General features: G+C 44.5%; 1 protein-coding gene across 1 annotated transcript in view; it reads right to left on the bottom strand.

The window, feature by feature from the left end:
- The window catches only part of ABRAXAS2 (abraxas 2, BRISC complex subunit), a 29,234-nt gene extending 24,374 nt beyond the window's left edge, over positions 1–4,860 (bottom strand). The window contains exons 1-2 of the mRNA XM_024210686.2: positions 4,777–4,860; positions 2,066–2,156 (exon numbers count right to left, since the gene is read on the bottom strand). Of these exons, the coding sequence (XP_024066454.1) occupies positions 2,066–2,156; positions 4,777–4,848 (163 nt within the window). The 5' untranslated portion in view covers positions 4,849–4,860. The remainder of the gene's footprint in view (positions 1–2,065; positions 2,157–4,776) is intronic.
- Positions 4,861–12,073: the final 7,213 nt, after the last annotated feature.

The following is a 12,073-nucleotide window of genomic DNA, read 5'->3' as shown; positions in this document are numbered from 1 at the left end:
CAATGTATGTTTGTGCTTCCAGAGATTTCAACTTGTTTTTGGCTATGATAAGGATGCAGCTGTGAAAGTTACATTTTTATTCAATTGCAAACCAAAGATGAACTTAATGCCAGCTCCAGATTTACAGCCTGACATTCTTCAGTCTCATGGAAATGATTTGCTAAACAAAGCCAGTAAATAATATAATACCAGCATACAATGTAATTACCTCAAACAGCAGTACACATGCTAGAATTATTGGGAACATACACCAATGGTTTTTTTCAGCTACATTGTTATATCTAGACCAGATCTAGGGCTTTCTTTAAAAAACTGAAACAGTGTGGTCTACTGGATAGAATATAAGAGGAAACCAGGAATTCTTAAATTCTAGTTGTGGTTCTGTACAGTGAATAGCTGTATATCCTTGGGATATCACTAAACCTCTATGGTAAACTGAGACAATTGATAAACGAGAATGATAAAAACATTGCACAGTAGTGTTACGAGGCTTAATTTCAGTACACTACTTTCAGGTCTTAATACCAAGTTTTAAGTGAATGTGGTTTCTTCAACAGGAATTCACAAATCCTATATTTTGAACTATTACAATATTCAAAAGAGCTTTTGATGGGGCTAATTCCCTATTTTTTCCTAAAATATAAATTACCTTGTTTGTGAATAACATATTGTAGAAGTGTGTCTACTGACAGAAAAAAAGCAACCTATAATGCCACAACTATTGTTGTGTGCAGCTAGTGCTGAAACGGAAGTTATATATTAAGTGTACTGATATGCTCTATTGTCATCAATGACTCAGATCAGTAACTGAATTTGTATAATGCAAATTTAAATTTGTCAAAGCAAATATATATTGAGAACAAAATCAACAATTTTCCGCTACCATACTTCCCCACCTCTCACACACAAAATAATCTGTCATTGTTCATGGTATCATGTATATCAGTTTAAACATGGACAAAAATGTATGCCCTGTCCTGCAATCAACTCTATGTTAGCCAATCCCTTACACCTGCACAGAACCCCGCTAAAGTCAATGGGGGTCTGCTGGCACATAGATCTGATTGCAGGATTGAGGATTTAGGCTTTAAACACACCGACATCTTAAAACTGATAGAAATATTTTAATGCATTTTTATTTTGATTTATACATGCATCCATTAAAAAGGAGCACCTCCTTGACAATTCTTAAATATATTGCTATCAAACTGACTACTCCTATTACTGCCGTTCAACCATTAATCAATATATCTACAACAGCCAGCAATAACGCAGCAGCAAGAAACAGATCTTTAAAATCTCCATTAGAATCATCTCATTTTGTCACAGCAAGCAAAAAAAACCCACTAGGCTATTTTCATTGTCTAGAGAAATGCAAAATAGTAAACAGGAAGCCTAAACAGTTAATTAGTTGTTTAAAAAACAATTTTATTAGTAACATGGATAAGGATTTTAAACTTATATAATTATGAATTTGACCATACCCCTCTAACTACATTTTATTTAAAAAACAAACAACAAAAAACCTGAGAGATGGGATGGCCTCAGTATTGATGGCTGATTTTTCAGCTATTTACCAAGAAAGAAAAATATTTTGGTGTCCCATAAAAGAAACCAGAAGTTAATGAAGATAGATACAAGGGAGCAAAAAATCAAATTTGAAGTGTGTGGGTGGAATCATTTTCAAGATTAGGGCCTAAATCATTTCATGTTACAAAATTCAAGCTATTTGTGGAATTTACTGACCGGTTAAGATGAGTTACATTTACTCTACAGAGAGGCACATTAAAAATGTATCCAGCAAAAGGACTGTTCCCTTTCCTCATGCTTCAGCCATATATATACACACATGGTAGTAAAGAAGAATTCTGGATAACACTTCTTGGGAGATTGTAAAATCTTGCCTTACCCTTACAGAAGAATTAGCAAAAATACCTATTTTAAAAAGGAGAAAACTTTTTTAAAGTTTTTTCCTTTAAACAGGAAAAAAAAAATCTTTATAAAAAAAAAAAGTGAACTAACTAGGCACCTCTTCCAGAATTTCTCAAAGCTTAGTACAACTTACCGATTACTTGCAGAAATTCAGTGTTGCTGATTTGTGAATCACTGATGCTAAATGTCTCCTCTTGTCTTACCTCTCCCAGTAGAAATCCTTCCTACAATTAAAAAAAAAAGATGCAGACTAAAAACAGAAAGAAAACATTAGTATAATTTATTCATAAGCACATTTAATAAAAAAAATTAAATGTAAGACTGTTTGAAATTAACATGTTGACTTAAGCAACTGGGGGAGGGATAGCTCAGTGGTTTGAGCATTGGCCTGCTAAACCCAGGGTTGTGAGTTCAATCCTTAAGGGGGCCACTTAGGGATCTGAGGCAAAATCAGTACTTGGTCCTGCTAGTGAAGGCAGGGGGCTGGACTCGATGACCTTTCAAGGTCCCTTCCAGTTCTAGGAGATAGGATATCTCCAAATGCAATCTATCAGTAAATTCTGCGTTGCCTGATTCTAAGTTTCACTTAAGGCCCCTTTATGCAAATCTGGCAGTGTAAAGATGTATTGAATGAGGCAGAAATTGCTTTTGAAGAATACCATATTTTCAATTATAAAACTTGTGAAAGGGCTCTATATGCACTCTGTTAACCGCCCCTGGTACAGGGGCCATGTTATGCGCTTAATATGGAAATAGAGGTAGTGCAGCCAGAGAGGACACTGCATCACAGCTATTCTCTCCTTCCAAGGCCCACAGGAAACAGAGTGTAAATTATAGAAGCCCTGAGGTTACTCTACTTACACCTAACAATGGGGCTGGGCAATCCCATAAAACGGAAAACAGTGGTGAATTTAGTAGGCAGTAGGTTTCAAAGAAACAAGAGGTGTACTTCTTCACACAACACATAGTCAACCTGTGGAACCTGTTGCCATGTGATACTGTGAAGACCAAAAGTATAAATGGGTTCAAAAAATAATTAGATAAGTTCATGGAGAATATATCCATTAGCCAAGATGGTCAGGGACACACCCACATGCTCCAGGTGTCCCTAAACCACCAAATGTCAGAAGCCGGGACCAGCCACAGGGGGTGGATCACTCTTAATTGCCCTGTTCTGTTCACTCCCAGCCACTGTCGGAAGACAGGATACTGGGGTAGGTGGACAATTGGTCATACTGAGTTAGATTATTCTTTTGTAATTAAAGCCATCTTTCCCTCTCTGTTCCTATCCCAAGCACAGGAGTGGGATAACTGATAATCAGGCGCTATCAATATAAATAATGAAACAATAGGTTGCCGTTTGTTTCTTTACATTCAGATAAGTAGAGCAAATTTACACTACCTACCTCTGGACTAAAAGCTAATGTCAACAAAGCCCTAAAACGCAAATACATATTTTTGCAATCTGGACTCTAGGTAATATTTTTAATGACCAGTGCTAGCACACTGTGTAGGATAAAGAGGTTTAATCCAGATCCGTATGTTTCCCCACTTTTTACTGTACACCCACCCCAACTTTCAAGTACATGGCACACTGATACAATGCCCTGATCCAGCAACAGTCACACAAATGCTTGACTTTATTAGAAAGTACTCACGGAACCAAAGTTAATGACATACACGTTTGCAGAATTCGGGCCTACATCAGACTGTTAGTCAAACCACACTCTTTAAAATTAAAAATCTACTTTCAAGGGTGAAAGACCTTTGCAGACATTATAAAATCCCTATAATAAATTCCAGTAGTATGATACATTAAACATAGCTTTTTTGTTTACTTTGTGAAACAGTCAATAGAAAAGTTGATAATGCAACTGACAAACTCTCTTTAAATTTCTGCTTCTTGATTACATACATTTTACAATGAAAGTAGAGTGATAACTTGTATTTGGTCAACAAGTTACAATACTCAAGGGATGGTCAAAGCAGGCAGTTTATTTAAGTGAATTATGATCCAATGTCTATTGTATGCCAAAATGATTTTATGCAAGGAAGAGAAACTATGCACATTGAAGAGAATATTGTAAAAATAGTCTCTTATTTATAAGAACAAAGTAGGCTTTTTAGAGTAATGAACTCAAGATATTAGGCAGCTTTTGGAAGCTAGCTTTTGGTTTAGACACCCATGAATGGCCTTCTGCGACTATGGCACCATACTATCCACCTGGTTAATTTCAGCAGGGGCATGTGGGGCAGGCAAGAGAAGATGGAGAACGGGATCCATTTCCTGAAAGTATTCAGACTAGAGTTTAAACGAGAACTGGAACAGCAAGAGAAATAAACATCCCTAGAGGCAGGACTGATGCACGACTGATGTCAGCAATGCACTGACATGCAAACGCCTAGTCTGGATTGCAACAACACATACCACTTTTAATACCTACTGCCCTGTGTAGGACCAAGGGGTTCAGTCCACTTGGGCTTCCCCCTTTTCCCTGTATTCCTTCTGACTGATTCGTTAGACCAGTTGCGGGGGGGAAACATAAGAGACTCACTTCCCCGAGCCCCTCACAGCACGCCCCCCTCCCGCCAACTCTGCCCCTCCACTTCCCTTTCCCCTCACCCCACCACCCCCGGCTCCGGGCTGCCCCCCTCACCCTGCCCCCGCGCAGAGGTGAGGCGAAGGCGGCCGGCGCGGAGAGAGCGGGCGGGGCAGGGGGCGCTAGGCCCAGGGCAAGCAGGCAGGGGGTTCCCTGAAGCCCCCCAGCGCCTGTGGCGGTGAGGAGCCCGTCGCCCTCCCAGCAGCCCCCCAGCGGGGAGCTGAGCGCAGCCCCGGACACCTACGTGATCCGCGCTGCTGTTGGCGCTGTAGTAACAGACGGAACTGAACGTGTAGCCCGAAATGGAAGCCGCCATGATGGAGACCACCGCCGCTGCCACTCCCACAAACCACCGCGCCGCCCCCTCCCACTACCGCCCCACCGCCCCGGCTTCCGGGAGAGCCGCGGGGATGCCTGGGAAATGTAGTTCCCAGCTGCCAGCCTCAATGCGCGGGCGCCTGGGAGGGGTAGGAGCTGCTGCCCCAGACGGCCCTGGCTCGGCCACCATGGAACCGGTGCGGCCTAGCACAGTGCTGGCGGGGCCGCTGGCACCCTCATCTGGGCCGTGCCTATCAATACCTCTCGCTATGCACTACTAGTAATGATTGTCATTGTACTGCAGGGTATCACCAGGCAGTGCCCTAGCAGCGTCGGCGCGCACGGCGCTGTACGGAGCACGGGGACAGGTCGCCAGGCAGTGCTCTAGCAGTGTCAGTATGCACGGCGCTGTACTGAGCATGGGGACAGGTCGCCAGCAATACCCTAGCAGTGTGGGCATGCGCTGCGCTGTATGGAGCACAGAGAGGTCACCAGGCAGTGCCGTACCAGTGTCGGCGCACACGGTGCTGTAAGGAGCACGGGGAGAGGTTGCCAGGCAATGCCCCGCACTCTATGGAGCACAGGGACAGGTCACCAGGCAGTGCCCTACCAGTGTCGGCACACACGATGCTGTAAGGAGCACGGGGACAGGTTGCAAGCCAATGCCCCGCGCTGTATGGAGCACAGGGACAGGTTGCCAGGCAATGCCCTAGCAATGTGGGCATGCACGGTGCTGTACAGAATATTGGAATGGCACCAAGCGATGCTCTAGCAGCCTAAGCAGCATCAGAGTACACAGTGCTGTACAGACCAAGGGAAGGTCACCAGGCATTGCCCTAGCAGTGTCAGCACTGTTTGTCCAAGTAGTGTCTGTGCACACAACACTGTATAGACATGAGGCCAGGTCACCAGGCATTGCCCTAGCAGAATCGGTGTACATGGTGCTGTATACAGCACCGGGATAGACCCACTCCATGTGCCCTAACCTGACTGTGGTGTCGTTAGATTGTCGTCAGATAACCCATGGACATGTAGACCCCTCTGCCCATGCTGTCTCTGGGCCTCAGACTTTAATATCACAGGTGACTAGACCTCAATGGGGTAGGGACTATGCCATTTTATGTTTGCATGGCACCCAGTACAGTGGGGGTCCACATCAGGTTCTCTGGCCACTACTGTAATAAACATATTTAATAATAATAAAACAGATTTAGTCATTTTAAAATCGCAAAGGTTTCTATTTATGTTTTCATGAATACGTAGTACTGAAGGTTTTGGTTTTGGAGGCATGGATGAACAATAGTATAAGAAACCAAATTCTGTTTCTAGTTACACCTCAGGCCAATCCCACTGAAGTTAATGGAGTTACACTATCAGCAAAATCTGCCGCACTGGTGGCAACAGCTATTTCCTGTGACAGGTTTCCCACAAAATAATGTACAGGTGACTGTGTGATTTTAATGGTGCAGCTCAGTAACATGTCCATGCAGGGAGATGTGATTTCATATATAGTTTCATACAAAGTTCAATAAAACTTGTAAATGAGAAGTAAAAATCACAATATGTATCTCAGTAGAGGTGATTTCACATGCAAATACTACTTTTTCTTTTTCATACTTCTTTCACTCTTTTTTATTAACCAACTAGAATTAAATTAAAGATTCTTAATGTAACATTAAATGTAAGAGATTAAAGCCTGGAAACTGCAAGATAATCCATGTGGGCAGACCCTTATTCATTTGTATCATCCTATTGAAGTCAACGGAGTTCTGCTTGTGCACAGCCTGCCTGGATCAGCTTGCAGGACTGGGGCCCAAGTTAGTATAACAACAACAACAAAAATGAAGAGGCCAAATTCAGCGGGAGTTGTGAATTCATATGCCAAAGCTAAATTAGTAGGTCTAGGATTCCTACAGCCTCATTCCTCATTCCTATTTTTGCTGTAAAAAATATACTTTCAGGCTCCAATCTTGCAGAATTGAGGCCTAATATAGTACAGTAGAACCTCAGAGTTAGAACACCAGAGTTACAAACTGACCTGTCAACCACACACCCAATTGGAACCCGAAGTACACAATAAGGCAGCAGCAGAGACCAAAAAAAAAGAGCAAATACAGTACAGTACTGTGTAAAATGAAAACTACTAAAGATAAATAAATGGAGCGCAACATTTTTAAACAGCATAGTAAAGTTTCAAAGTTGTATTAAGTCAATGTTCAGCTGTAAGCTTTTGGAAGAACAACCATAATGTTTTGTTCAGAGTTACAAACATTTCAGAGTTGCGAACAACCTCCATTCCTGAGGTGTTTGTAACTCTGAGGTTCTACTCAGCAGCGGCTCCAGGCACCAGCGCTCCAAGTGCGTGCCTGGGGCGGCAAGCCGCAGGGGGCGCCCTGCCGGTCCCTGTGAGGGAGGCAGTCAGGCAGCCTTCGGCGGCTTGCCTGCGGGAGGTCCGCCGGTCCCGTGGATTCGGCGGCAATTCGGCTGCGGGTACACCGAAGCCGCGGGACCGGCGGACCTCCCGCAGGCATGCCGCCGAATCCGCGGGACCGGGGACCTCCCGCAGGCATGCCGCCGAAAGCAGCCTGCCTGCCATGCTTGGGCGGCAAAAAAGCCAGAAAGCAACAGAGAGTCCTGTGGCACCTTTAAGACTAACAGATGTATTGGAGCCTAAGCTTTCGTGGGTGAATGCCCATGACATGCATCCGACAAAGTGGGCATTCACCCACGAAAGTTTAGGCTCCAATACATCTGTTAGTCTTAAAGGTGCCACAGGACTCTCTCTTGCTTTTTACAGATCCAGACTAACACGGCTACCCCTCTGATACTTGACAAAAAAGCTAGAGCCGCCCCTGGTTCTACTGTAACATTTATAGGACCAATCCTGCAAACTACCAAATGTCGGTCAGACGACCATGAATAGTCCATGGAAACCAGTAAGCTTCTCAAAATTGTAAACACTTATTGACACCCTTGAAACTACACAAGATAGTAAGCAGCACCGTTGATAGTGTTTGCAGAATGGAGCTTGATATTGTTAAAACTGTTCAAGAGCTGTGCAAAAAGGCTGAGTGAAGGCTGTTGTAGGCATAACTTTTCACTCTCCTGACATTTTTGTGCTTGATTTCTCTATCTAAATATTGATTTGCTATATGTTTTTACATTTAAAGGACCTGTAGAATCTGATTCCCAAAACCATGTAATTCCTGGTGTTAGAAAACAAAAAGGCTGTGGCCTTCATCTTGCAAACCATTCCATGTGGGGGAACCCTTGTGATGATCAGATTGAGGTTCTGTGTGGGGTTCTGTGTGGGTCCTCCAGCACAGATGATCTGGTAGTTTCAGGGTTTATCACTTTGATGCGGTGTCGAGCTAGTTACACCCATTTTCAGATCCCTAATTGCTTGTTCTTTGGAAAAGGTGCAAGTCCTGTCATATATTTCATTGTGTACACTTCTTCCTTTAGGGAATATAAGTATTTATAGTATTTATTTATTTGTATATTTGATCTTTATAAAATTATTATTTTTAATACAAGAATCAATACCTTTTTATTCAATACATAGATTTCAAATGCTCAATACTGGAAGAAGTTAGGAGAAGCCTTTCAAAACTGAACCAATGTGTGAATGAATAATGAAAGAAAAAACATATGAGCAAGGAAACTGATTATTATAATCACTTTAAAGCATGGAACAGAGAAACAACAGCAAGGAAAATATTATTTAAAATGTGATGAAAAGTTCCTTTTAAAAGCTGATAATGCTGTGTTTGATAAGCCCAACACAATATAGAACAATGTTATCTCCAGGTCATTTTTAAAGGGAATATATAATAGGTGCAGAATAAAAATAATATAGAAAATTATTATTTTTATTATAGACTCTTAGATGGTATGGCATGGTCACATTAGAAATGTACAGAGAGATTAGATTCTATTTCTTTTCTAATTTAAGGCACTTATATTTTCATTTGCCATAAAACAGCAAATATATTTTTGATTAAGTTTCAAGCCCCATTCACTGTAGGTTATGCACTGTACTCATTGTTGAGTCTAAGAAATGTGTTTATATTTCCTGTCTCTTCACACGCTCGTGATCCAAAAGAAATAGCAGAAATCCTTCTGATTCTAATGGTTTTAGATCAGTCATATGGGTCAGATGGTCCAGGGTTCAAAATCTGTTCATTTGGAGTCACATTATCCATTGAAAGCAAGGCTATTTACTGTTTAATCTGTTTAAATGACATGCTGGCATTTGTATGTGATGATGGAAAAACAGGAAAATCATGTCTCTAAAACAAAAGAATCACAGTTTAAGAGACAGACAGACAAAAGCATAGGACTTAAAATTGGAGTCACGCTAAGGATGAATTTGGTCTATTGAAGTACACTATTAAAATAGCTATGACCTAATCCTGTTTGTGCAGTTAAGGGTTGCAGGATTGGATCTCTTAAGTTTAGTCCTCTAATCTGCTAAAATATTAGTGGTGTAGCATTACTGCCAGGCCTACTGACTTTATGAAGCTTAAAATATAAATACTTTAAAGCTCTTTAATGGCCTGAAAACCTAGGTCTGGAAAAAAGAAGCATATTCCATGGGACTGGTGTGGTTTGTTATGTGAATAACATAGGGTCCAATCCTGTACAATGCTAAATACCTCAAAATAGCACTCAACACTTTGCCAGACCAAGCCCATGTTATCTATAAAGAAGCTTGCAGTATTGCTAAAATGTTCTGTATGCAAACACAACATGAGAGCTTTCATATCATAGAATCATAGACTATTAGGGTTGGAAGGGACCTCAGGAGGTCATCTAGTCCAACCCCCTGCTCAAAGCAGGACCAAGCCCCAGACAGATTTTTGCCCCAGATCCCTAAATGGCCCACTCAAGGATTGAGCTCACAACCTTAGGTTTAGCAGGCCAATGCTCAAACCACTGAGCTATCCCTCCCCCCTTTCTTTCCTTTGACTTTATTCCCCCATGGACAGACGTGGGGCTGTCCAAAATTTGCCCATCTGAGTGAGGGTCATATTGGCAACTTCCCAGAAGCCTGATCTGCATAGAATAGAGCCCGTTGTATTTGCCTTCATCCTCAATACACAGCTGCTTCTAAGTTGCATGGTTCCAGTCAACCTGTTACAGAAAAGGGGTAGACATACCCAAAGCTCAGAGTGTATTGGGATCTGTTGATTAGTCTGCCCCATGTCCAGCTGCCCAATCTTTGCTAATTTGTAGTCTTCACTGCCTCTGCATCATCTCTTTGCCTCTCCAGCACTGACTGGTTCTCCCTCCCAACAGTCCCACAGAGAGGCAAACCTCATCTTGGGACCCACGGGTTCAGGAGCTGGTGAGAGGATGCAGGACTAGCTTGGAGTTCAGTGAGGACATTTTTGAAGGTGGTGGGGGGGCATGAAAGGAAAGATGGTCCAGTCCTAGGACCTGGGACACCTGAGTTCAATATCCCATTCCATGATAGACTTCTTTTGTGACCTTATTCTGTCTAACTCACAGGGGTGTTGTGAGGGTAAATACATTAAAGATTGTGAAGTGCTCAGACACTACACTGACTGGAGCTATAAGCACCTATCCTGGATTGACTGATGGATGCAGGAGTTTAGTGGAGGACTTTAGCTGAAGGCTCGGCCCCCCCCCCCCCCCCCCCCAGCATATCTCTGACACCTTCCTTTCCACTTCATTATTCCCTGCACTATTCCAACACTCCACCTCACTGCTGTCCCCATACTCCCAGCTCAGACCAGCCAAAAAAAAAGCCAGCCCTCCCACCCCCAGACCCTGATTCCTGGCTCACACAGTGACAGGGAAGACAGGGAGAGGAGCTCAGACTTCTCCCCAGAGAAGCCCCTCCCTCCCCCCAAGATCATACATGGAGAGCAAGGAAAGGGGCTCAGAGGAGGGAGGGGATACCATGGGCTGACAGATCCCCTCCCTCCTCTTGCCAACCAGCCCCAAATCCTCAATCCCAATGTTCTCCCCACCCTTCCACTTCCCCTAGTACTCCTGCCCCCGACCTTAAAAAAACGGACACTCCAGCAGGAGTGCTATAACCTCCCCTTCCCCCTGAAGACCCGCCCCTGCCCTGCCCCTTCCACCCAGGCCTCACCCCTGCCCTGCCCCTTCCCCCTGAGGCCGCGCCCCTGTTTGCTCTTCTTTCCCCATCCCTCCATCACTCACTGCTTTTCCCCTCTGCCTGCCTCCCTGCAAGGGTTGGGAGGGACTCGCCTGCAGAGCGTGGGCGGGAGCTGCAGCTGCCCGATGCAGATAGGAGGCGGCCCTGGCTGAGTAGGGGCTGGTGTGGGTAATGACTTGGCACCTTCCTGCCTCCCCAGCCCAAAGTAACTGGACTTTGGGTGTCAAGTCAATAGATCTGACCGGACACCATCAGGTCCCCTTTTCGACTAGACTTACTGGTCAAAAATCGGCCACCTGGCCACCCTACTACCAATGCCTTTCCCTTCCTCTACCATTTATCCTCCTCACCATAATCCCTCTCCCCTCACTGCAGCCCCAAAGCCTTCTCCACCTATACCCCCCACTACTCGACCCCAATCCTCTCCCCCCAGCACTGCTCTCACATAGTTCCGCGTTCCCCCTCACTACTGCAACACCCCCGAGTCCCTAGTTGTGCAGCGAAAACACCTGTAAGACTCTCAAAATGTTATGAGCATGTCATGTTAGGGGGCTGTGTAACCGGAGCCCCTTGACCTTAACCCCACTCAATTCCATGGCTCAAGAAACAAGGATTAGATTATCCTTCCTTGTCTTTCATCTTCCCTCTAGTTAAGCAATGCTCAGTGCTGGCTCTCTGCTATAATGGTCCCCCGAGGCAGAAAAGGGGTGTGTGTGTGTGTGTGTATGTGTGTGTGTGTGACAGGGACCCCTTGCTGAAGTGACCCAGGTCTGACCCGACCCTCCCCCCGGAGGGTACAACACCCAAGCCAGCCTGCCGATCGAAGGGCACTGAGAAGAGACGTTATTTAAACACACAGCGCTTCACAAGCGCAACTGAGCCTGACCGGAGCAGCCCCGAGCCCTATACGTGCCGTCACACCGGGCACGGCTTCCACGACCCCAGCTCCCCTCTGCCATTACTCCAGCAGCCCAGGGCCGAGGAAAAGTCCTCCAGCAGCCTAGAGGGGCTGGCCGCAGGTGTGCTCTAGCCCAGCCGCACTCTATGGTGCGCGGGCACTTCCGGCTTCTCT

This window comes from Terrapene carolina, unplaced genomic scaffold (assembly GCF_002925995.2).
Source record: "Terrapene carolina triunguis isolate 2854851 unplaced genomic scaffold, T_m_triunguis-2.0 Scaffold95, whole genome shotgun sequence".
NCBI lineage: Eukaryota > Metazoa > Chordata > Testudines > Emydidae > Terrapene > Terrapene triunguis.
This window is presented reverse-complemented; position numbering and strand designations above follow the sequence as displayed.